Below are 27,070 nucleotides of genomic sequence, written 5' to 3'. Positions count from 1 at the left end.
GGTCGGCCGAGGGGCTTGAACTCTGGGCCTGGGCGCTGTCCCTCAGCTCTTCAGCTCAAGGCGAGCACTCTACCACTTGAGCTACAGCGCCACTTCCAGTTTTCTGGTGGTTTATTGGAGATAGGAATCTCTCGGTCTCTCTTGCCGGAGCTGGCAGATCTCAGCCTCCTGAGTAGCTAGGATTACAGGCGTGAGCCACCAGCGCCCGGCTTAAAAATAAATTTAAAGACAGGATTGACATTTTCAGAGTTGGGTGGAGGGAAGAAAAGGGAATTTAAAAAATCAACTTATATTTTCAATATGGATAAAAACGTGTGTGTGTGTGCATGTGTGTGTGCGTGTGTGTGCAGCAGCCCTGGAAATCAGGGCCCCAAGCTCTCTTTCTTGGCTTTCTAATTCACAAGTGGCATTTTACCATTTGAGAAATACCTCTAGTCCCATATTTTTACTTGTACATTAGAGAGGGCATGTCACAGACTTTTCTGTCTAGGCTAGTTTTGAACTGCGATCCTCAGATCTCAGACTTCTAAGGGAGCCATTGCTGTAGGACGTGAAAAAGAGATTATGTATACAATATTGAAATTAATAGTGAATTTACTAATTGATTTCTACAAGAATGTGAAACTTTAATACATATTACTCAATGTTTTAGTCAGTATTTTAAAACAGTAACACTTTTCTTTATTGAGATTAAATAATTATATAAATTTCACAGTATTGTGGCATAGTTATACTTAGCTAAAATCACTAACACATTTTAACCTTCACCATGCATCTTGTCATTGTCTGATCTACAAAGCTTATGGACTCTTCAGACTTTAACAATAAAGTTGTTTCTTACAAATCGTGTGATATGTACATTTCTCTCCTTTTGCTCAGTATCACCTGTTTCCTCTTTCTCTCCCATTCCCTCCCTCCCATCACCACTCTTGAGTTGCTTAGTTCATTTTCATCAATGACCAGTGCTGCCAATGGGCCCTCTGTCTATTTTTTCACCCATTTTCCTCCACTTTTTTGCCCTCCTAGCTTCCCTCAGATGTGCATGTGTAAATACCATATATGGGGCCCAGAATATGGAATCATCTAGAAATGATATGACAAGAAGAGGTTATTTGTTTCTTGGGACTTGTTTACTTTGTCATATCTCACTGTAAAACACTAACACTTTTTTGATATATAATGTAGTCCAATAAAGTGGAGAATGAACACCACTGGATCTTAAAAAATAAGCAGAAAATAAAGCAGTGGAAGAAAGGACACATTATATTTTGCCAGCATAGCCAAAGAAGTCCCTCCAAAATCTAGTGTGGACATTATTATCTTTTCTCTTCTTCTTCCATTTCTATTTGAGAGTTGTTAGAGATTTGGTACAATATGCACAAATTGACTACTTGTGAGCACTGGGCATTGGTTTCCCCAGGATATATGGAAGTCAATGATAAGTCCATCCTTTCCCTCCTTCACTTGAGCATCTCCAGGACAGGTGTGGGTTCCATGCTTGTATCCTCAGAGACAGAGGCCAGCTCCTGGTCTGTCAGTCCTGATTATGGAGGCTGAGGACTCTTTGGATACTAAGCTTGAAAATGTCCTTGGTTCTTGATCACTTGGTTATGTCTAAAGATAGAAGCAGCTCTACCCAGTAAGTACTGATGTATTTGATGGGTGAAGAGTTTTGGAAATATCAACTCTTAATCATAAATACCAACATCATTGTTTTGGGTAGCCAGATGTTATGACAGAGCAGTAAAAATTATTTCACCCCTTGTGTGACCATCACAGTTCACCAAGATTTACACGTTCTTAGTTGTTCTTGATTATAAGAATGGGTAATCATTTTTTTTTCATTCTACCTATAGAATACTGGCTCTGTTTCCTGTTGAGGTCTTCCCCAAACTAAAATATTTCCATTATTCTAAAGTCTTTCTGAGTACTGCAAAGGGACTATCAAAATGATAGTAAAGGTCTGGACCTCAGTTATCAAAAAAGTGTTGATGATATTATTTGGAAATTCCTATTTTGCCCAGCTATGACCTGTGTTGTCTTTTTATTCCATATGCTTCATCTTTCTTTACTTCACAGGGAATTTACATTTTTGCCACCTAAAGAAATGAATGTGAGTTCCGGGAAGATGGCGGAGGAGAAGCTGGAATCTGAACAAGCTCTCGCATACAAAGCAGTTTTAGAGTTCCAGTGAACAGTCCTAAGCCAGAGAATCACACCAAGTGTGCCATCACAGGACAGAGAGTTAGACAAGAGAGGGGAAGCCAAAACAAGGAGACACATCTGAGCGCTTGCCAGCAGCCGCCGAGGTGGCGGCAGGGTCGCAGCGGCGACCACAGCCGCGGCCATAGCTGAGCGCTCACACAGAGAGTCCGGGACTAAGGAGCCAGATGCAGCGGGCGAGAGGATTTTACTCAACACCAGCAAGAACCGACAAGGAGCGGACATCTTCATCCTGCAGTTTGCAGAACAGAGACGACCCAGGATCCAAGACTTGGCGTGAGTACAAGCCCGACTTCCTCACTCCTTCTCAGGGAGCAGAGGAGGGAAGGCCACCCCTCGCCCCCCAGCACCGGTGATCTCCATCTTGGATATGGACAAAGCTCGGAGGAGCTGCTAGCTGCAACTCAGGCCTTGGACTAAAACGAGTCATTTAGCAGGTCACAAGAACTTAACGGCAAAGTGACCTGCCAGACTCAGCTCCATCCAGGGAAAAGTCACCCAGCTCAGGCGCCAGCCATTGGAGTGGCTTTCCTCACTGGGTAACCAGAGCCAGAGGCTGCCCCTCCCTCTAGCAGCCTCCACAATCAATTGAAAAACAGAAACCCTGAGAATGGCTCCAGGCTGGGCTCTGTGAGTTTTTCACAAAATAGCCCCAGGGAAAAGCTACTGTTTGTTGAAAGGCCTCAACCCTACCAGAACCTAGCCTCATCACTGCATCCCCCTCTTTTGTGATTCTCAAAGCAGATCACCCTCCCATTAAACTAACCTGTGAGGGGGATCTCAAAATCTTGGGTAAAGCAGAGCATTTTTCTGCCTGCTCGAACAAACTGACTTAAGAAACCAATCAAGCCACAGGACCTCAAGCTGACCAGAGACTCCAACAACAGGATGGTTCCAGACAAAAGGGAGATACAGGATTCTTTCCACCCCTCCCAAAAAAATTTTAAAAAAATCAAAGTACTTTTTTTTTCTTCTTTTCTTGTTTCTTTTTTTTTTTTTTGGTACCTTATATACATAAAAATTTTTCTCCTTTTCTAAAACTTTTATTAATCTTTAATTTTTGCCTTTTTTGAAAATATAATTGTTTTCCAGTAACTTTTTTTCCATCTTATAATTTTTATTTTAGGAATACGTGAATGTGCATTTTCCTTTCTTTTCTTGTCTTCTTTCTCTTTTTCTTTCTTTCTTAATTATCTTTTTGTTTTTCGTCTAGCTCTACTGAACTTCTGATCTTTTTTTTTCTCCCTTTCTTGTCCTTTTCACCTTTTCCTCTCTTTTGTTCTTCTGTATGTGACTTAACTCTTGTCCTGCACATCCTGAGATAAAGCCATGGTTAACTAGTAGACCCTATCCCCCATTGTGTACACACTTAATCCACAAATTTATTACTCAATCCAAAACCTCTGAGACTTAAAATCCTTAGTAGCAGTACTACCTCTTTATACCTATATAATATTTCAAGCATTTTTTTAAGTTTTTCACATCTCCTCTATCTCCCTCCTGTTTTTTCAATACATTCATATTCCTCTCTAAATAGATGGTCTTTCAATCTCCATAACTATATTAATTTTTATGTTTCTATTTGTTTTCTGGTCTCTTTTCATTTCCCTTTCCCTTTCTTCTTTTTCTCTCTCTCTTTACTTGCATCCTACCCAGCCTATTTCCTGCATTGAGATTAGGACATAGTTAACTCTCCCTGTGCCTCCCCACACCAATCTATTCCTATTTTTTACCCACATCTCTCCCTAACCCTAAAAATTTCTGGTTTTCCAAATTCTTCTCTGCGGTTCGAAGCCCATTAACATATAGTTGTTTGATGTTGAATAGATGTATCTGTTGAACTAGATTGTATCTGTAGACTATTGACTGTATAAATGCAAACGTTGGTTGATGGTTGCCTTAAGATAGTGTTCTAGCACAAAACTGGTGCTATTTTCACCTCAAATGGGCAGAGTAAGCCGGAAAAACACAAGAAAAATGGCAAATCCGGGTATCTCAATTCCCAATCTTGAAAATCAGGGGGCAGAACAGATAATGAACAATCCAGAGGAGAGTTCCCAAATAGCTCTACAAACACTGGTGGCAAACATGATAAATGAGAAGTTTGACAACTTACAAAGGACTCTGTATGAGCGTGAAAGGGAGAGAGAGGAGGCATCCCAAAAGTTTATACAGGAATATCATAAGCGTGAGGAAGCTACTCAAAAACTGATACAGGATTTGCGTGAACAACTTGAGAATACTCAAAGCAAAAGGGAGGAATGATATGAGCAGGCTGAGAACACTCAAAGAGAACTGCAGGAATCCCACGAACGGGAGGAAAGAGAACTGCAGGAATCCCACGAACTGGAGGAAGCTAATCAAAGAGTAATACAGGAATTGAGAGTCCAGGTAGAGAATACAAAAAGATCACTAAAGGCAATCATGGAATCCATTAACAAAGAGCTGAAGGAAGTCAGGGAGACCACAAAGGGAATGCTGAATGGAACCCAACAGAAGGAATGGGAGTCCAAAAGAAGTCATAACCAATCAACTAAGTGATTTGAGAAAAAACACTGAACACCAAATTAAGGAAGTAAAGAAATTCATACAAGACTAAAACAGAGCTTCAACAAAGAACTTGAAGCCATCAAAGCTGACCAATTAGAAGGAAAAGAGATAAAAAACAAAGTAGAGAGTCTTGACAGCAGGTTAGACCATGCAGAAGATCAAATCTCAGGGACTGAAGACAGCCTAGATATTATAGAGAAAGAACATACAACCATCCAAGACAAGTCCAAGAAATATGATAGATCTATCCAACACCTGCAAAACACCATCAGAAGGCCTAATCTAAAGATAATGGGTGTAGAGGAGCACCTAGAAACAGAAGTTAATGGTCTAGAAAATTTGTTTAACAGGATCCTAGCAGAGAACTTTCCCAAACATACAAAAAGATAGGCCTATTCAGATACAAGAAGCTTTTAGAACCCCAAATAGACCAGACCAGAATAGGACATCCCACCTTCACATTATAATCCACACAGGATCAACTCAGACCAAAGAAAAGATCCTTAAAGCTGTCAAGGAGAAAAGGTTAATCACCTATAAAGGGAAACCAATTAGAATCACCTCAGATTTCTCAGCAGAGACAATCAAAGCAAGAAAAGCCTGGAATGACCTATGCCATGCCCTAAAAACAAACATCTATCAACCAAGAATACTGTACCCAGCTAAACTCTCCTTCATAACTGAAGGCCAAATAAAAACCTTCCATAGCAAAGAAAAATTGAAACAATACATCTCCACCAAACCAGCCCTGCAAAAGATTCTTAAATATGTCCTACACATAGAAAACCAACAAGACCGCAACAAAGGCCAAGAAACTGCACCCAAACTGAGAATCCAAGAACAATAGAAAGAACCCAGTTTTCGCAGCCCCCAAGATGGTGGAAAACATGGCAGGAACTCCCGAATACCTCTCCGTCCTATCTCTTAACGTTAACGGACTGAACTCTCCAATTAAGCGACACAGACTGTCTAGTTGGATTAAAAAAGAAGTCCCTTCTATCTGCTGCCTGCAGGAGTCACATCTTGCCTGTAAAAACAAACACATTTTCAATGTTAAAGGCTGGAACAAAATCTACCAAGCAAATGGCCCCCATAAACAGGCGGGAGTTGCAATCCTACTATCAGATAAAATAGACTTCAAATTAAAATTCATGAGAAGAGATAAAGAAGGTTGCTACATCCTAATTAAAGGATATCTCCTTCAGGAGGATATTACAATTCTAAATATCTATTCGCCAAACAATGGAGCACCCAAATTTATCAAAGAAACACTACTTTCCCTCAAATCCCATATAGATCCCATTAATTGTTGGAGATTTTAACACACCACTCTCCCCATTAGACAGATCAACTCGGCAAAAACTCAACAGAGAAACCGCAGATCTAAACTGCTGCATAGGTCAACTAGACTTAACAGACGTCTACCGAACATTTCACCCAGCAGCATCAGAACACACGTTTTTCTCAGCAGCACATGGAATGTTTTCTAAAATAGACCACATTTTAGGCCACAAAGCAAACTTGTCTAAATTCAGAAACATTGAATACCTTGCATTCCCTCTGACCACAAGGGAATAAAATTAGAACTCAACACCAAAAGCCACCAAAGAAAGTCTGGTATCTCACGGAGGCTGAACAACACACTGCTGAATCATGAGTGGGTCATGGAAGAGATTAGAAAAGAAATTCAAATGTTCATGCTATTGAACAAAAATGAACACACAAATTACCAGCTCCTCTGGGACACAGCAAAGGCAGTACTCAGAGGCAAGTTTATAGCTCTGAGCTCCTACATCAACAAATTGGAGAGATCTGAAACTAGCAATTTAATGACACATCTAAACCTCCTTGAAAAAGAGCAGCAAGATAAACCCCAATCCAGTAGACAGAAAGAAATAAGCAGAATTAAATGAATTAGAATCCAAAAAAACCATAGAAAGAATCAACAAAACAAAGAGTTGGTTCTTCGAAAAACTTAACAAAATTGACAGACCCTTAGCAAATCTTATCAGAAAAGGAAGAGAACACACCCAAATTAATAAACTCAGAGATGAGAATGGAAACATCACAACGGAAACAACCAAGATTCAGAACATTATAAGGGAATACTTCTCAAAACTTTAAGCTAATAAGTTTGAGAACTTGACAGAAATGGACCTTTTCCTAGCAAATATTGACATGCCAAAACTAAACCAAGATGAGTTAAACCAGCTTAACAGGTCCATATCAAGCATTGAAATAGAAACAGCAATAAGAGACCTCCCAGCTAAGAAAAGTCCAGGACCAGATGGTTTTACAGCGGAATTTTACAAGGCCTTCAAAGCAGAGCTCACACCAATACTCCTCCAACTCTTCAATGAAATTGAAAGAGAAAGCTCACTACTGAACACATTCTATGAAGCCATCATAACCCTCATCCCAAAACCAGGCAGGGACTCATCAAAGAAAGAGAACTATAGACTCATTTCTTTGATGAACATTGATGCAAAACTTCTCAACAAAATTTTGGCCAATCGACTTCAACAATTTATCCCAAAAATTATACACCATGATCAAACAGGATTCATTTCAGGGATGCAAAGCTGGTTCAATATACGCAAATCAATTAATATTATTCATCACATCAACAGGAGCAAGGATAAGAACCACATGGTTATCTCAATAGATGCAGAAAAAGCATTCGACAAGATCCAACACCCCTTTATGATGAAGGTTCTGGAAAAATTAGGAATCCATGGAACATTCCTCAATACAATAAAGGCTGTATATGACAAACCTACAGCCAGCATTATACTCAATGGTGAAAAACTAAAGCCATTTCCTCTTAACTCAAGAACAAGACAAGGATGCCCACTCTCTCCACTTCTCTTCAATCTAGTATTAGAATGCCTAGCTACAGCAATAAGACAAGATGCAGACATAAAGGGGATCCAAATAGGGAAAGAAGAAATAAAACTCTTCCTTTTTGCAGATGACATGATCTTGTATTTAAAGAATCCCATAGACTCCACTCCCAAATTACTCAAGCTGATTAAAAACTTTGGCAAAGTAGCAGGTTATAAAATTAACCCCCAAAAATCAATGGCTTTTCTGTATGCCAACAATGAGAAAAGTGTGGCTGAAATTAGGAAAGCAACTCCATTTGTAATAGCCCCACAAAAAATAAAATACCTAGGAATTAACTTAACTAAAGAAGTGAAGGACCTCTATGATGAAAACTTTAAAATCTTAAAAAAGGAAATCAACACAGAACTTAAAAAATGGCAAAACCTCCCATGCTCCTGGATTGGAAAGATTAAAATCCTGAAAATGGCAATATTTCCCAAGGCTATCTACAAATTCAATGCAATACCTATCAAAATTCCAACCTCATTCTTCAAGGAAATAAAAGAGGCAATCCAAAAATTCATATGGAACAATAAAAGACCCCGAATAGCAAAAACGCTCCTCAATAGAAAGAACACTGCTGGAGGAATATCAATACCAAATTTCAAATTCTACTATAAAGCCATAGTAATCAAAACAGCTTGGTATTGGCATAAGAACAGACCTCAGGACCAATGGAATAGAATTGAAAACCCAGAAATGAACCTACAGACCTATAGCCATCTAATCTTCGATAAGGGAGCTAAATCAATAGAATGGAAGAAAGACAGCCTCTTCAGTAAATAGTGCTGGCAAAATTGGTTAACTACTAGTAGAAAACTAAAGCTAGATCCTGATATATCACCCTGCACCAGAATCAACTCCAAATGGATCAAAGACCTTGAACTCAAAGCAGACACTCTGAAAACATTACAGGATGGAATAGGAGAAACCCTAGGTCTCCTTGGCTCAGGCCGAAATTTTCTGAATAGAGACCCGGAAACACAACAAATTAAAGAAAGGTTGGACAAATGGGATTGCATAAAGTTGCAGAGCTTCTGCAGGGCAATTGACATAGCTAGCAAGATCAATAGAAAGCCCAAGGATTGGGAGAAGATCTTTACTAACCATACAACGGACAAGGGTCTCATATCTAAAATATACTTGGAACTCAAAAAATTAAATCCCCCAACAACAAATCCTCAAAGAAACAACTGCCCAATAAATAAGTGGGCGAAAGACTTAAAGAGAAGCTTCTCTGAAGAAGAAAGAAGGATGGCCAATAGACACATGAAGAAATGTTCAACATCCCTATCCATAAAAGAAATGCAAATCAAAACAACATTGAGATATCACCTCACTCCAGTTAGAATGGCAAAAATCAAGAACTCTAACAACAACAGATGCTGGAGGGGATGTGGACAGAAAGAAACCTTACTTCATTGTTGGTGGGAATGTAAACTTGTTCAACCACTTTGGAAAGCAGTATGGAGGTTCCTCAAAATACTTCACATAGAACTCCCCTATGACCCAGCAATCCCACTTTTGGGCATTTACCCAAATGTTTACAAACAAGACTACACTAAAGCTACCAGCACAACTATGTTTATTGCAGCATTATTTACCATAGGTAAGATATGGAACCAACCCAGATGCCCCTCAGTAGATGAATGGATCAAGAAAATGTGGTATATATACACAATGGAATTCTATGCCTCCATCAGAAAGAATGACATTGCCCCATTTGTTAGGAAATGCAAAAACTTGGAAAAATTATATTAAGTGAAGTAAGCCAGGCCCAAAGAAACATAGGTCCCATGGTTTCCCTTATTTGTAATTTCTAGTATATGTATGAGTCAAGCGGAAAAGGTCAGATAATGTGATGTCAGGAAAATGAACCCTTAGATGTGTATTTTAATGTTTTTTTCTTTCATGCATGTGTTTCTAACGCATTTATAAGATTATCTCTTTGCTGCTTTGTATGTCCCTCCCCCACAGTATAACCTCTGCTTTCACTATATTTGATATCAGTATAACTTGTGGAGGAGATGGGGGAAAACCAGTTATTTAAGGATACAAGTGGACCTGTTGCAACAATGAGAAGTACAAGTTGTCTTGTCCAAAACGTGCTTTACAACGTCGGTGCGGGGGGGGGGTGGAGGGGGGAAGGAGAAGGATTGGGATTGGGGGGGAGGCTGGGAAGGGATGTGAAGGGTAAACAAAGGAGGAGGCTGCAATGCTTGGTAAGAAATGTACGCATTATCCTGCCCATGTAATTGTAACTCCTCTGTACAGTATGTTCACAAATAAAATAAAATTAAATAAAAAAAAAAAGAAATGAATGTAAGATTGTGTTCTTATGGGGGGTTTTGGTGCTGGTTCTGATAGTTGTACTCAAGGTCTGGGTTTTGTTTCTGGGCATTGTTTTTGTGTAAAGCTAGTGCTCTACCACTTGAACCACAGATACATTCTGGCTTTGTTGGTTCCTTGGATATAAAAAACTCAAGAATTTTACAGCTTCAGGCTGGTTTGGAACCCTGGTCCTCACATATCAGCTCCCTAAGGAGCTAAGTTTACAGGCCTGAGGCAGTGGTACTCAGCTAAGTGTGAGTGATTTTAATATTACTTGTAAATGTTTAGACATAAACTCTTACAAGTGTGCTTGCATTGGGCTCCCTGCTTCTGGACAAAAGACATGAGATCAGAATAATTCTGGTAAGTTGTCCTTTTTGACAAGGTAAACATGCATTTCATTTCACTGAGTGTCTCTACCGCCTCGACCAGCAAGGAAGACGCGACACCGGACTCTTCTCTCTGCAGTTTATTCAGGACCTTTTAGTAATCTTCTCACCCCAACCCCGGGGAGAATTCCCCACAGCCTTAAGTACCCGCTGGATAGCCAACCCTGATACGCCACGTGGGAATCACCAATAGGTTCAGGTGCGTGGAAGCAAGCCAGATTCTTTGCCTTAGCCATATCAGGAGTTGTTTACACAGAGAGCACTCGCCATCGGGAAGGCGGAGGGCGGAAGCTGGCACCATCTTCCAGGTGCAGCCTCTCGCAGCTCTCTACAACTGAGAGCCCAGGAACAGGTCCCTTGTACCTTAGCCTCTTTCCTTACAAATTACTCAATAATTACTTCCTTTACTATTAGAGTATGTTGAATGTATAATGGCAACTATCTATTTATTATTAGCACAAAGTGGTAAGGTTGCACTTCATAAAGGGCAAAAGTGATTGGATCTGAAGTTTCCTTGTTCCTATTTTTCAAGTGGACGACAGATACGTCATCATAATGCTTGATGTAGACATTTGACATAGGAGTCTAACACTCATTTCTTTTGTGTGGTTAGGCTGTTCTTGTTCTTATTAAAGCTTTATGATAGTAAAATTCATCAGTACCCCTGTGTTGTATACATAATAATCCAGCAATGGCATTCAATACAAAAGCAAATGCTTACAGAACAGTGAGAACCATCTTCTATGAGTCACTGTAAATGGAATAATCTGTTTGGCTTCCAGACATTTTTGTCTCTGTGCAGATGCTATTTATGTTTTCCAGCAATGGCCCAGCAGAATTACAGACAGCGCTGTGTGTGTCTCTGTGATGCATGCATGGATGACATCACTCCACTGACCCACAGTTACAGCATTGAATGACGTCAAGATCTCTGGACAGCGAAAGGAGCTTGCTTGTCTTTTGGACTCCTGAGGGTATAATGCAGTGGTGGCATGACAATAGTCCCACTTCAAGCTTCTTCACACTTCTGATTTCTTAAGGACTCTTCTGAATCATTCCTGCTCTTGTAGAATTTTAAAGAACCTAGAGAGGTGCGGGAGTCTGAGCCTATCTAATGATTTTATCCTCTCTTTGGGAAGCTTTTTCTCTTCTTATAAATGATTCCATTTCTCCTCCCAAATTAATATTGAGGATTCTTAGAGACTAGACAAAGCTGTGCTTGGCACTCTGTATCTTTGGCCTTCAATAAGAAATAATGACCAATAAGCAAACTATTGTTCCAGCTGCTCATTGAGACGCTCTACTTATATTGATTCACTCACATTACTTTTCTCAAAAATACACTTAAAGACTTCTTTGGGAAACTGAAACACATTAACATCCTGCTCTAAAATTCTTAATCAAGGAAGAGAGAGAATTAGAGATTTTCTGAAGAAATGCACTCAGTAATATAGCAAAATAGAAAATTGTGAAGAGAAAAACACAGCTAGGCCAGAGAATAGACTCGAGGTACCATAATTAAAGCATGGAAACGTTCCACAGCATATCGTTCAGATACTAGCAGCCTTATAAATATAGTGATATGCAAGCAGCAATATAGCATAGGAAAGAAGAATAATTGAGCAGGTAAAAGAAAGAAAGAATAACAGTAGATAATGTACTCATCAGAAAGTATGATATCATAAAGGACACATTACACTGGAGGCAGAATAAAATATCCAAATTAGAATGAAAATTTAGGAAGTCTTGTTGGGAATTTGATATGACTCTTACATAAGCAGTAGAATGAAAAACAGTAACAACTTTGTCCAAAGAATTCCTCAAACTAAAAAATAAAAAAGAATTCCTCAAATTAAACTAAGATGTGACTGCCAAATTGGTATAGATTGCTCTCAGAGGCTCTAAACAACATTGTAAGCAACACTTATGTTCATCTTAATGTTTGTTTCTTCCGGACTGTGATCTCTCCCTGAACCTGGACAGAGAATTTCTCTCAGGTCTTATCAAGATGATGTAGCACTTGGGTGCAAAGATGCAGCCCAGGAGACCTCCACTGGAGACCAAGATGGAGAAGACCTCCACGGCCACCATGGCCTTCCCCTTGGTGCTGTGGTAGACAGGCAGGAAGGTGAGCCACACACTGCAGAATACCAGCATGCTGAAGGTCAGGAACTTGGCCTCATTGAAGGTGTCAGGCAGGTTCCTGGCCAGAAAAGCCACCGTGAAGCTGGCCAGAGCTAATGAGGCCAGGTATCCTAGGACACAGTAGAAGGCAGTGAGGGAACCCATGTTGCACAGGATGATAACATGGTCATGTTCAGAGTGTGCATCTGTGTCCACAAAGGGAGGAGAGATTCCCAACCAGAGGCCACAGAGAGTCACCTGGATGAGAGTACAGATGGGGATGATGAGCTTAGGAGCCTGGGACACCAGCCACTGCCTCATGCTTCTCCCTGGAGCAGTGAGCGTGAAGGCCAGAACAACAGTGATGGTCTTGGCCAGGACTGTGGAGACAGCCACAGTGAAGACTACTGCAAATGTGGTATGCTGGAGGATGCAGGAGGCTGTGTGGGGACGGCCAAGGAAGAGCAAGGAGCAGAGGAAGCAGCAGGTGAGGGAGATGAGCAGAATGTAGCTGAGGGCCCGGTTATTGGCCTTTACAATGGGGGTGTCTTGATGCTTGATAAACACCCCAAGAATAGCAGCTGTGAGTGCAGAGCAACAGAGAGCTGTGCAGGCAAGAGACATGCCCAAGGCATCTTCATAAGCCAGGAAACTCTCAGTTTTCAAGAGGCAGGTGTTTCTCTCGGTGTTGGCCAACTGATAATCTGGACACCTCACACACTGCTCCATGTCTGGTGAAGAGTGAATATCACTGTTAGTCTGGGTTCCATACTTCTCTTTCCTCTCATCCCCCTTCATTCAAATAGCTCCCTTTCCCTCATTCACTAGGTGACCTGTATTGAGTTCAATACCAAGTACAGTAACTTTCAATGTCAAAATACTTTCTGTTGAATACTTTCTCACATTACTTCTTCTTTCCTTCTTCCATTTTTCTTTTTTCTGTTTGTTTCCTTCTTTCCTTTCTCTGTTCCTTCCTTCGTCTTGCCTTATATCCTTTTTCTCTTCCTCTTGCCTTTCCTCCCTCCCTCCCTCCCTCCCTTCTTTCTTTTTTCTTCCTTCCTTCCTTTCTGTCTTTCTTCCAGCGCTTGAACTCTGGCCCTGGGAATATTTTCAGAGTATTCATGCCAAAACTACCACTCTACCACTTGAGCCACAGCTTGAATTACAGTTTTTTGGGGGTGCTTAATTGTGGAAAAGCATCTTACTTAGTTTCCTTACCATCGATGCATCTTAGCCCCATCCTAAAATCTCAACTGCCTGAGTCGCTTGGATTAAGGGGTAATATATAATTACCTAGCCTTATGTGCTGCATTCTTGACAAGTCATATCATTCTGGCTCTCTGATACTCATTCAAGAAATAATGGAGAATATAGAATCACCCTAATCATTTCAATTTTAACAATAGGGTCTAATTCAAATCTCAATCTACTCCTTATACCAAACACAAAATTCCTGAACATTTATCTGTGTCAAGTACAAATTTTCTCCACTGATATGATAAGGTCTGGAAAAGATCAGCTGGATGGGGGAGAAGAGAAATGAAATGGACATGGTAAACTACTTCTGAATCTTTTATATTTGAAAAATTGTTAGTCAACCTAGTGCCAGTGTCAGACATGGAGTAGCAAAGTCCCTTGTATTATTAGTGTTTGCTAAAGAGAAAATCAAACTTAATTAGAAAAAGCAGAACTGGGAACTCAGAAATGAAAGACTGTGTTAGATCCAAAATTCCATGATGATTTGCACATCATTTCAAAGATCAACAACTGGTCCTTGATATTTTCTATATTTTCTTTTTTTGTTTTCTTTTTACAGTCTTTTACTTTTAGTTTTTCCATTTCTCCTTTTTTACAAAATATATTTTTTTATTGTGAAGATACTGTACAGAGAGGTTACATTTACATGAGTAAGTTAATGAGTACATTTCTTATGGACCATTATTAAGCGCTCCTTTGCTTTATTTATGTTTTTCATTGTAAAAATACTGTACAGAAGAGTTACAGTTAGGTAATGAGTAAGGTAATGAGTACATATACTATCAACATTGTTGCCTCCTCCTTTGTTTTTCTCCTACTATCCCCTTTTTCCCCACCTCCCCAAGTACTCCCTAACCCCCATCCATGACCCCCAGTCAAAGTTGTAAAGTTCATTGTCAACATAGTGTCTTGTACATATCAATATTACAATGGGTCATCCTGTATTCCTATTTAAGCAGTTTGTTTTTTCTTTCCCCTCCCCAAACTAGAAAAATGTGTATACAAGATGCAGGACCAGAATCCAATACTGTGAAAACATGGGTTATACTGGGTTAGACAGAAACCAAAAAATCATATAATATATTATAAATACATGTAAAAAAGAAAGAAAAAAACCACTTGTGTCCCTATCTTGGGGTTCATTTCTCTTAACATCTTATATGGTGATATGTACATAGCTTTTGCCTTTTTCTGCTTTTCCTAGACATGTACTAGTTCTGCCAAATAAGGGAAACCATTAGTGTATATTTTCTTTAAATACAAAAAATGTGACTGACGAGAAGGGAATAGGAGTATTCTCAAGATGAATTTTGTAATAGACAAGAACATACAATCATATATATAATGGAGGGGCAGATTGTTGTTTCTTCTAAGGATAAGTATGGTTAACAGTAGTCATGGAATTCACATGAATATGTGTTCTTGTGCTAATGTAGATCACTCCACTGGCTTGCATGGACTGAAGGTTAGGAAGGAGAGATGGGGAATTTTTCTATAACTCACAGACCCACCTGACACATTAGAAATCTCATTCTCTGAGCAAGGAGTACAGTCAAAGCAACAGGTAGCATTTCCTTCCAGAGAGGTCTTCCTGAATCCAGGACCACAGCTCTCAGTGCAGATAGACCGAGGAGTCTGAGAACAGTTAGATGAAGGTTAATGAATATTCATCTTTTTACCTGACATCCCAGACAATCTAATGCCTTAGGGGGAAAGATCATAAAAACATGTACAACCAATAAATTGATTGAGACTTTTACAATTTCATCTAACATGATCTAAAGAACATGTGGGACCTAGACACCAGCCCCACATGCCATCGGGAAATCATGGAGCCTTTAAGAGGTGGATGTTAATTCTAGGAAATTAGGAAATGGGAGTTCAATCCTGTATTCCATTCTTAAATTCGGGTGATGATGTGTTTTCTCTCTTATTCATCTGTGAAGAGATGAATAAGAGCATAAGAGGAAAATCACTCAGGGAAATTTCAAACCCACACTCTAAAGCATGGCTAAGTGCTCTTTAGGTGCTGCTGTACCCAGGGCCATTCACATCTCTCTCTCTTGTCTTCCTAGTTGCCATGATGTGGGTGAACTTCACCGGCAGATGCTCCTTTAATTACAATCTGTCTCACCACAAAGTTAAAAACAATTGACCCAACTGTCATCTGAAATCTCCAGGCAGAAGCAAAGCAAGCCCTTCTGCCTTCTCCTTTGATTCCCTCAGATATCTGGTCATAGTTCTGGAAACATCTTCACAGGTGTCATTCACATTTTATGATATTCAATATGCAAACATAGAGCAACATAATGGTAATGAAATGTTCCCCTATTCCCTTCATGAATGTGTTAGCAAGAAACTTCCAGATACAGGAAAATGTAAAATGTACATCACTGAGCCATAGTTTTGATAAACAAGCTTAAAAACAGGATAAGCTTATGGCATATTTATACATAGATCATGGCATATATAGTTAGGAATGACCAACTCTGCTGGAGAAATAAGGATGTGGTGACATTATCTACAAGCATTGTACTCATAACCTGACTTAGGGAATTACAACTACTTCATAATAATCTTACATTTTTTTAAAAAAGGAGAAAGCCAAAAACATAGAAATGACCCACCTTGGTAATTCCTATGGGCCACTCTATCAGATTTTCAAACAAAGTCAGTTGTTGACCATGTGGCCTAAATGAAGAAAATTTGCCAACTTTTACACTTTGTCCCAGACCTTCAGGAAAATTCCAAAAGCTCATAATGTCATACTCTGCCTCCAATTTCCTTTCCTCATTCAAAACCACTTGGTCTCCAACAGGATTGGTAAATTGGATCTTCTTCAAAAAGGGATGCAGCTAAAAGGGACACATTACAGTATGGTGAAGTGCTTCCCAGAGTTATCACAGAACCCCAGAATAATGGATTCACAAAGATTAGCCTTCATTCCCACCACATGATTCACACACACCACAGGAATCCAACCAACTGTGTCAAATGCAGGCCCACAGAGGACTAAAGTGCTACCAAGTTCTAAAACCTGGTTATCCAGGATGGAATGCAGAAATTCAATTTCAAGGGAATGAAATTCCAGCCACATCCATCCAAATAATGAAATATATTGTGACAGACCTCAACGGCCTCTCTAAAGTGCATTCCAATCATTTATTTTATAATTGTGATCAGAAAGCCAGTCTGAAAAATAGGCAAATAATAAACTAAGTAGAATCATAGAGTATTTATGACAAGAAAAATTACCTTAAGGAAGACTTAGTTCAGTGTGTGTGTGTGTGTGTGTGTGTGTGTGTGTGTGTGTGTGTGTGTGTGTGTGTGAGTGTGTCCTGTCCTGTGGCTCCACCTCAGGGCCTAGGCAACCAACTTGAGGTAGTTTATTTTTTTTCAAACTAAGCATTCTATCAATTGAGCCACAGCTCCCCCTCTGGCTTTATTGTGGTTAACTGTAACCAGAAGTGAGCCACAGGTATGAGCCACGTGTTTCCAGACAATATTAGGTTTTCAAGAAATAGTCACCGTGATCTGTTATTTTTAAAAGGTAGAAGTACAATTTGGATATATGCTATTAAAAAGGGGACAGCTTTTTCCACACATAGTGAGAATGGGGATAGAAGATACAGCACTTGCTTGTCACGGATGCAGTGTTCTTCAAGAACACTGTGTTCACAGCTCTACAGTCATTTCATTGTAAGCATGACTGGCCTGTAGTCTATTGTATTTTCCAAAATGAAGCTAGATGACCTAGTTCCATCTGCTATGAAAGCTTCTATAGAAATGTCTGCATGCTTAGACTAGGTCACCCAAAAGCAAAGCCATTACCTGTGAAGAGAGAAATGCCTTTGGTTGTGCAATGTGCACTGGTAGCTCTTCCATGTGATGAAGAATCATTTGGTGGTGGGCGTGGGCCAAGGCATACATGGCATTGTAGATGTTGTAACTCTCTTCTGACATGGTCATGTCAAAAATATGCCTCAGCAACCAATTCAGTGTAGCGTTGTATGAACAGTGCCCCAAGTCTCTGCAATCAGACTTAATCAGAAGGCAATAAACAGACTGAATCCATGACCTGGGAAGGGAATTATCTCCTGAGTTCTTGGACAAGGTCTCTATTAGAATAAAATTGGTGAACCCAGAAGTGTTTCTATGATGGTGAGAAAAGATGAGAGGTGCATGGAAAGAATCAAGCAGAAAATATCTTTTACCAATGGTCACATCATCATAGGGTGAGTTCATGACCCAGACTTTCCCTGTAATTAAAAAGTGCCCTAATTTAAGAATAAAGCTTAGTAGAAATTTACTGTCCCCATAAATGATAATCACATTGGTTGATGATTCCATTAGCTGGCGAGGTATGGATAGATCATTTGATAAATCTGAAAAGGCATGATAAGTGATCATGTTTTCAAAGGCCAAACAGACTCCATTCTTGTCCATCTCTTCTCTCAATTCTGAGAGGAACCACACACCATAGTCACCTTCGGTGATGAACAGTCCCACCCAGGTCCAACTGAAATGAAGCATCAAAGAGACCATAGCCAGGGCCAGAGCTGAGTCCTTGGCAGCCATCTGATAGATAGTACCAAACTTTCCATGGTCACTCAGGAGAGGATCAAAAGATCCAAAGGTGAACTAGAGAGAAAAAAAATGAACACAACACCAGGAAGAGGATGGTCATAGGCAAGGCTATATCCTGATGTAAGCTAAAGAAATATTAGCAGTTGGGGGAGGAGGGGAGTTCGCTTATCCCCTTTGGAAAGTCATCTCCCAAGTTCCAAGCTCATTGCAGAAATGTATGGATAAGGCTCAGAGCTTTGGATCATCCTTTGGTCTCTTACAACCTCTTCTTTTATTTATTTATTTTTGCAGCAAAGAAAATGTGTATGTCCCACCCATTATTTTTGTCTTTTCCCGGTGAGATCACAGATTTGGAAGGGCTTGTGATTGCACGTCTTCTTCAGCCTGTGGAGGAAAGAGTCAATGTGGACATGGTTCACATCTGTCCACCCCTCCCAGCCTCACCTGTGGAAGTTTGTAGAGGTCCAGCAGTGTCCCAATTGGGACAGATGTGCTTGAGGTTCCTGTGAGTACTGCTAAAGCTTTGCTGTCTCTTTTGCAGGTGTAATTAGGGCTGTTTTTATTCTTCCCAGTCAGCCAGATGAGTACATTCTCTAATAGATCAGTATCTCTGTAATGTGCACTATAGATCTCAAACCCCAGAGTCATGTTGAGTAGCAAATGGGGATTCTTGTTGATCTCCTCCACTGCAAGCACCAGGGTGAGAAGCAATTGGTATTTCTTTAAGTTCATCCTGCACAGAAGTCACAAAAATTGTGTAGGTATATGTGTATTACAAATGATTAACTGCAAATCTCATGACTTTGTTGATTCAAATGCTTATCTCTACACACAGTAGTATGTGTAGATACTATCTTCCAACAGGATGGCATTGTAATTTGTAGTCTTACAAAAGTTCTTATGTTGTAAGGTAAATCATCCCAGAAGTCACATTTTAAAATATAGAATATTGGAGTCTTTATTTTACAGTTAACAGGCTTCAGGCCACCAGTTGTTACAAAGGCCTACAGCATGGGAAAACACATAACACAGCTAGGAAGTATGCCATAGAGGGAGGAAATCAAAACAATTCCAATAAGCAATTCAGCTCCAATGGAGAGCTGAATTGGGACTCCATGATGACTGGAGCCGAGCCAGGAGACAGAACACAGGAATTGATCGCAGTGATACATGTGGCATGGAATCCTGGCAGCTAGGTTGGTCTGGGCCTAAATAGGTCAGTGCAGGGGGCAGATTCTCAGGAAATTCCCAGTCCCAGGCACTAGACTGACAGATTCAGTAACCTTTCAACCAAGTGCCTGTCCCTGCCTCCAGGGGTCCAGGCATGCCCATTACCTGGGAGGCAGGTGCTGGGGGAAGGGTGTTTCATTCACCCAGCATGAGGACAAGATGCTAGACCCTACTAGCCAACATGTGGCCAATATGGTGCCGGCCAGACCTGGCCACCTTACTTCATGTCCTCCTTTTATTTTTATGTACATGATATCAAATCATTTATTTCTCTGTAAAAAGACTGAAATTTTTCCTAGGCCATTTACTCCTGTAATTTATGGAGTCTCCAGCAATTAAAACTTGGCTCCATATGATTGTTACCCATATAGTCAGGGGACTTTGAACTTCCATCCCATGTCAGGCAGGGTATGATTTACAGATCTGTGTCCCACAAAAGAATGTTCCTCAACCAAACTCCTAGGTTAAGCATATCCAAAGCAGTCATTCACCAGGTATCAGCTGCAGGTGATGGAGTCAGGCAAGAAGGAGTCCAGTCCACATTGACCACAGTGGATATGGTCAGATTGATGCTGTAGTCTCCTCTGGATGATGCCAGGCTGTTTTTGAACTTTACTCAAACAGATTAGAACAGATAAGCTGGAAAGCAGCATCAATGTCTTTCAGCAGCTATGGTGGATTGTCAAACCTCATACTGAGGTATGTGCCATTTCTGCACAAACTAGTTAAAGAAGCTTAACCTAAGGTTTGACTTTAGTGAAATTTCCCACTACCTTCCTGGTTGTACACTGGCTCTTGCAGGCTGGAGTCCCATTGATTTTTAAGGCAATTTAGGCAGTAGCTCCTCCTGAGTAATTTACCAAGGTGACAACATTTTAATAACCAGAGATTTTATTAAATAAGGCTAGGTTTTTCTAAGTGGACACAGAGGGCTTGGGCTTGTTTCCATGCCTCTTTTAATTTATCCTGCCTCATTCTTTTAATTTTTTTTTCATTGTGAAAATACCACATAGAGGGGTTACAATTACATGAGCAAGTTAATGAGTACATTTCTTATCAAGCATTGTTGCCTCCTCCTTTGTTTTTCCCTTATCATCCCTGCCCTTCCATCCCCCAGACTACACCCTCTCCTCCCTCCTCCACCAGCCAAAGTTGTAAAGTTCTTTTTTTGTTTTTTGTTACTTTTTGATATAGCATATTTTTTTTGGTGGGTCATGGGGCTTGAACTCTGCACTTGGGGGCTATCTTTATGCTCTTCTGCTCAACGGGTGTTCTCTACCACTTGAGCTACAACACTACTTCTGGTTTTTGAATGGTTTATTGGAGATAAGAGTTACACATGGACTTTCCAGCCTGGGCTGGCTTTGAACCATGATCGTCAGATCTCAGACTCTTGAGTAACTAGTATTACAGGTGTGAGCCACCAGCACCTGGCTTGACATAGTATCTTGTACATCTTATTGTTACAATGGGTCCACCTGTATCCCTATTTAAACAATTTGCTTTTTTTTCCCTTTACTTCCCCAAATTATGCCAGCATCAAGAATGACATTGCCCCTTTGTTAGGAAATGGAAAGACTTTGAAAAATTTACATTAAATGAAGTAAACCACACCCAAACAAACATAGGTCCCATGGTTTCCCTTATGTGCAATAACTAGTATATGTCTAAGTCAAGCAGAAAAGGTCAGATAAGTTGATGTTAGGCAAAATGAACCACCAGATAAGGGCTCAAGGGGTTTTTCTTTCTTGCTACTGTTTCCAACATATTTATAAGGTGATTTTTTTGTTGCTTTTTATGTCCATCCCCCATGGTATAAGCCCTGATTTCCTGCTTCATTTTTAAAATGACTCTGGTCCCTTGATCTTAAGGGCATTGATGGGTGAAGATTCATCTTCTGTAACTTCTTCAAGCTGACTCAGGGGCATTGAGACTACTTAGTCAGGAACCTATAGCCTTAATCTATTTTACCAATGTGTTGCCAAGACGATATGTTATTAGGAGCAATATTTTACTCCAAACTGGAAATTATATACAACATTTAACCTTTGACAAATGCACAGACCTTTTCTCCGGCTATAGTAGTGTAGCTTGTTTAGCATACTAGTTTGCAAAAGCATCCTTCTGGCTGACTTAGTAATGTGATCTCCAGTGACCCTACCCATGCCTAAGTTACCTGTGTAAGCCTTTAGACAGATCCCAATATGGACACAATCTCAGGTCCACAAATTTCTTTCCTGAATAGATGAATTTAGGTGGCTGTTGCCAGCCCAAAAGTTACTGCCAATTAGAGCTTTTAGCAAATATAGGGAAGTTGGGATTTTAAACTATCCCCCACATTTTACAACCTTAACTTTTTACTACTATCACAGATGACTAGCAAGTTCTTGTCCCTTTACAAGGTAAATAGTCATGGACATTAGGCATGCCTACAAACTATCTTCCCATGATCTAGCTCTGACCAATTTTTGAAGGGCCATGCACAAATGGTTCTAGGATCTTATACCACCTCTGCCATCCAAGCAATTGCTTACTGCATCAGGATGCTACATCATTTTCCAGGGTCCCAGGAGTGCCTTTCTCCATGCTGGAATAAATGCACCCTTGGTATTTTCCTTGGTCTGTTGCTGGACTTGAATTCAGGGTTTTAGTGCTATCCCTGAGTTCTTCAGCTCAAGGCTAGACTCTGCCACTTTGAGCTCTAAAGCAACTCTGATTTTCCATCACTTTGCTGGTAGAGTAGCAATGCCAATCTCTCAGGGACCTTTCTCTGCCTGGGCTGGCTTTGAACAAGTTTTAAGATCAATGAGTCTTATACATATGGCCACTTTACTTCAATTAAAAGCAACAAAATGGTCACTGTAAGTAGTTTTATAAGCATGGTCTAACCTGGAACCTTTTTCTTGGTCATAGGGCTTGAACTTTTGGCCTGAATGCTGTTCCTCAGCTCTTGAGCTCAAGGCTAGTGCTCTACCACTTGAGTCATAGCACCATTTCTAGCTTTTTTCTGCTTATGTGGTGCTGAGGAATCGAACCCAGGGTCTCATGCACTCGAGGCAAGCACTCTACCACTGAGCTACTTTCCCAGCCCCTTATCTGGAACTTATTAAGTGCCAACATCTGACAAACTTGTGGGCCTGCTGGAAACTTACAAAAACCTATAATGGAACCTGGAATAGCAATTAAGCAATCATTTTGGGAATCCTAATTTACCTTTTTGGATTTTTAAAGAAACTTTTAGGACAATTTTAATTTTAAACTTTGTTGGGGAGGTCAGCCACTCTTTTACCACTTCCCAAATCCTTACAATAGGGATGCCATTTTTAATCCCTTTACCTAAAGTGACTTTAATTTGCATTTAAATGCCCTGTTGAAACACTAGGCATATCTATTACCTCTCAGCCAAAGGTTTATTTTTTTATTTTATTTTTTTATTGTGAACATACTGTACAGAGGGGTTACAATTACATGGGCAAGATAATGAGTACATTTCTTATCAAGCATTGTAGCAGCCTCCTTTGTTTGCCCTTCACATCCCTTCCCAAGCTCCCCCCCCAGCCCTCCCCCCCCACACCAAAATTGTAAAGTTCCTTTTCAACATGCAAAGGGTCCACCTGTATCCTCGTTTAAACAACTTGTTTTTCCCCCTCCCCTCCACAAATTATACTGACATCAAATACAGTGAAAGCAGGGGTTATACTGTGGGGGAGGGACATAGAAAACAACAAAGAAATAATCTTATAAATGCATTAGAAACAAATGCGGGAAAGAATAAAAACATTTAAATATATATCTTAGGGTTCATTTTCCTAACATCACCTTATCTGACCTTTTCTGCTTGACTCATACATATACTAGATATTGCAAATAAGGAAAACCATGGGACCTGTGTTTCTTTGGGCTTGGCTTACTTCAATTAATATAATTTTTTCCAAGTATTTCCATTTCCTAACAAATGGGGCAATGTCATTCTTTCTGATAGAGGCATAGAATTCCATTGAGTATATATACTACATTTTCTTGGAAGAAAGACAGCCTCTTCAGTAAATGGTGCTGGAAAAATTGGTTAACTAGTAGAAAACTAAAGCTAGATCCTGATATATCACCCTGCACCAAAATCAACTCCAAATGGATCAAAGACCTCAGAGTCAAAGCAGACACTCTGAAAACAATACAGGATGGAATAGGAGAAACACTAGGTCTCCTTGGCGCAGGACGAAATTTTCTGAATAGAGACCCAGAAACACAACAAATCAAAGAAAGGTTGGAAAAATGGGATTGCATGAAGTTGCAGAGCTTCTGCATGGCAAAGGACATAGCTAGCAAGATCAATAGAAAGGCAAAGGATTGGGAGAAGATCTTCACTAGCCATACAACGGACAAGGGTCTCATATCTAAAATATACTTGGAACTCAAAAAATTAAATCCCCCAACAACAAATCCTCAAAGAAACACCTGCCCAATAAATAAGTGGGCTAAATACTTAAAGAGAAACTTCTCTGAAGGAGAAAGAAAGATGGCCAATAGACACATGAAGAAATGCTCAACCTCCCTAGCCATAAAAGAAATGCAAATCAAAACAACATTGAGATACCACCTCACCCCAGATAGAATGGCAAAAATCAAGAACTCTAATAACAACAGATGCTGGAGGGGATGTGGACAGATGGGAACCTTACTTCATTGTTGGTGGGAGTGTAAACTTGTTCAACCACTTTGGAAAGCAGTATGGAGGTTCCTCAAAAGACTCCACATAGAGCTCCCCTATGACCCAGCAATCCCACTTTGGGGCATTTACCCAAATGTTTACAAACAAGACCACACTAAAGCTACCAGCACAACTATGTTTATTGCAGCATTATTTACCATAGCTAAGATATGGAACCAACCCAGATGCCCCTCAGTAGATGAATGGATCGGCCAAAGGTTTTTAAACTAGCCATGGGGATTTTTTTTTGTTTGTTTGTTTTTTATTTTTGTTTTTTGCAGTCTAAACTACAAGTACTTTTTCTTAATGCAAGAATTACAAGCACTAACACTGTATCAAGAATCTAGACTTAGCTTCTTTTTATCCTTTCAAAAATACATCCAATTGCAAAAATAGTTACATCACATAAATAAACTCTTGTAAACTTTTCTTTAAAACTTTTTCAATTTCAATACATCCTCAGGGTCAGTTTTAAAAATATTACACCACCAATTTTTACCATCAGGTTTCCAGTGTACATCTGCATGGAAAAAAAGAAAGGATGAAGATGGTCCTATTGCCCCATCCTACAGAATGGGCATTCACCCAATCTGATTTTGTAAGTTAGAACTGCCTTTGTGCCTCTTCCACCATGCGTGAACTTCCCCAGGGCCTGGCCCACCATGCATGGAGTGGCTGATCTGCCCCTTTTCCAGAGCACTCCTTACCTTTAAAGATAAGCACACAGGCTTATCCTAAATTTCCCTGTCCCTTTTAATCTCTGACTGAGAAACCAAACAGTTTAGACACACAGAAGCAATGTCTTTTAACAGTGGTAAACAAAACTTTGCATCCAAATTCTAACACTCACCCCCAAATTTTAGCAGTGGTGGGAAATAATCTCAAGTTTCCAATGTGTTTTGCTAAGCCAGATAACTTGATTACAATGCAAACAGCTTCATGAATCAAAACATCAGATTTAGGTTTCCAAATTAAAGAATCCTTACAAAATCTTTTAATTAAAGTTCTTTAAAACAAATGCAATAACCCTTTCACACTTTTGGTAATGTCTAAATCTGCTGACGTTTCTTGCAGTTTAAACTTAACCTATACATTTTTTAACATCATGATAACAAATTTTTATCTTAACAAGTTCATACATACACTTTTGTGCATAAAAATCTTAAAGTGTGCAAAATAAATATCAGCCATACATTTTCCTGAATTTTAGTGGCAAGAGATCTTTTTTGCAAATCTTACTCTCCACAATCAAGATTTAAGACAAAATATTTAACAAATTACTTTTCTGGTCTACATTTGTTCAGGGCTAGCTTGTTATACCAAAGCATATTAGCATATCAACAATTTTTATTGAAGAATGCTGGGTGGGGATTCTCTAGTGCCAAATTGACCCACCCAGTTACTTGACTTTAGTTTTGTCCCAATTGTCTAGAGCAGTTTACACATCAACTGACATTTTGAATACCATCAATTGGAAGAAGGGAGAGGTTGCCTGAGGCTAATCTCTCAGCCCACCAGGCTGTCTGACTTTTTTTGGTTTTTGCCAATTTTATCCTGGAACACTAAATTTAAACTGCTAATCTTAACTAGTTGTTTGAACCGGCTGTCAGCTGCCTGCAAAATCCCTCCTCTCTACTTGCAGAATTGGGTACAGCACATAGCAGGCTTCAATTTCCCCCATAAAGACAGAACACCAAACACAGCAAAAGACACAAGACCAAGACAAACACAGAAAAAGCCAGCTGAGCTGGGTCTTCTCCCACCATGAGTGGGACCCCCCCAACACAACTGTATCCAGAACTCCCTACTGTATGAGAGTCACACAAGCTACAAAACTCTCCACAGTACCAGCATCTGCCGAGTGAGCCACTCCGACTCAGCACCACCAGAACCTCTCAGATCAGTCAATCGAGAGGAAGAAGGGTGGGGTACTGGGCACTAGCATGTCTGCTCCTCTAGACTCTTTAATTTCCAAATGGACTGGCCCCCAGGTTTCAGAAAAACATATAAACACAATATAGAAGAGAGTACAGGACAGAGAAACAGAGACTAACATCTGAAGGATTTCTAAGTGACTCCAAAAAGATGTTTGGATGGCAAGTCTGGCATGGAAGAGCTGGCTGTCAGAGTAATTGAAGTTCCCATGGGGCTTGCCTCCTCTGTAGCAGTTTCCTTCCCACAGTAGCCAGCCCACAGAGACCATCCGCCAGTTGCTTCAAGGAACGCCAGATGCCCTACTTGGCACTGGGGCCCCACATTGGGCACCATATATTGTAAGGTAAATCATCCCAGAAGCCACATTTTAAAATATAGAATATTTATATTTATATAGAATTATTGTACAGTTAACAGGCTGCAGGCCACCAGTTGTTACAAAGGCCTGCAACATGCAAATACACCTAACACAGCTAAGAATCTTGCTAAAGAAGAAAGGAATAACAAAAACAATACCAACAAGCCAATTCAGCTACAGCTAAGAATCATGCTAAAGAGGAACGAAACAACAAAAACAATACCAACAAGCCAATTCAGCTCCAATGGAGAGCTGAATAGGTTCTCCATGATGACTGGAGACAAGCCAGGAGACAGGACACAGGACACGGTCATGGAGATACATTGCATGGAGTCCTGGTGGCTAGGCTGGTCTGGGCCTAAATAGGTCGACACACAGGGCAGGTTCTCAGGAAATTCCCAGTCCCAGGCACTGGACTGACAGATTGAGTAACCTATTAGCCAAGTGCCTGCCCCTGCCACTAGGGTCCAGGCATTCCCATTACCAGGGAGG

General features: G+C 40.2%; 1 protein-coding gene across 1 annotated transcript in view; it reads right to left on the bottom strand.

The window, feature by feature from the left end:
- Positions 1–12,314: 12,314 nt before the first annotated feature.
- Positions 12,315–27,070, bottom strand: part of LOC138813664 (vomeronasal type-2 receptor 116-like) — a 30,835-nt gene continuing 16,079 nt past the window's right edge. Inside the window, exons 5-10 of the mRNA XM_070002060.1 lie at positions 21,754–21,836; positions 18,792–19,080; positions 17,592–18,401; positions 16,388–16,615; positions 15,272–15,395; positions 12,315–13,084 (exon numbers count right to left, since the gene is read on the bottom strand). Coding sequence (XP_069858161.1) covers positions 12,315–13,084; positions 15,272–15,395; positions 16,388–16,615; positions 17,592–18,401; positions 18,792–19,080; positions 21,754–21,836 — 2,304 coding nt within the window. The remainder of the gene's footprint in view (positions 13,085–15,271; positions 15,396–16,387; positions 16,616–17,591; positions 18,402–18,791; positions 19,081–21,753; positions 21,837–27,070) is intronic.

Source organism: Dipodomys merriami, unplaced genomic scaffold (genome assembly GCF_024711535.1).
Source record: "Dipodomys merriami isolate MVZ:Mamm:240054 unplaced genomic scaffold, mDipMer1.0.p SCAF_6, whole genome shotgun sequence".
In the NCBI taxonomy this organism is placed as follows: domain Eukaryota; kingdom Metazoa; phylum Chordata; class Mammalia; order Rodentia; family Heteromyidae; genus Dipodomys; species Dipodomys merriami.
This window is presented reverse-complemented; position numbering and strand designations above follow the sequence as displayed.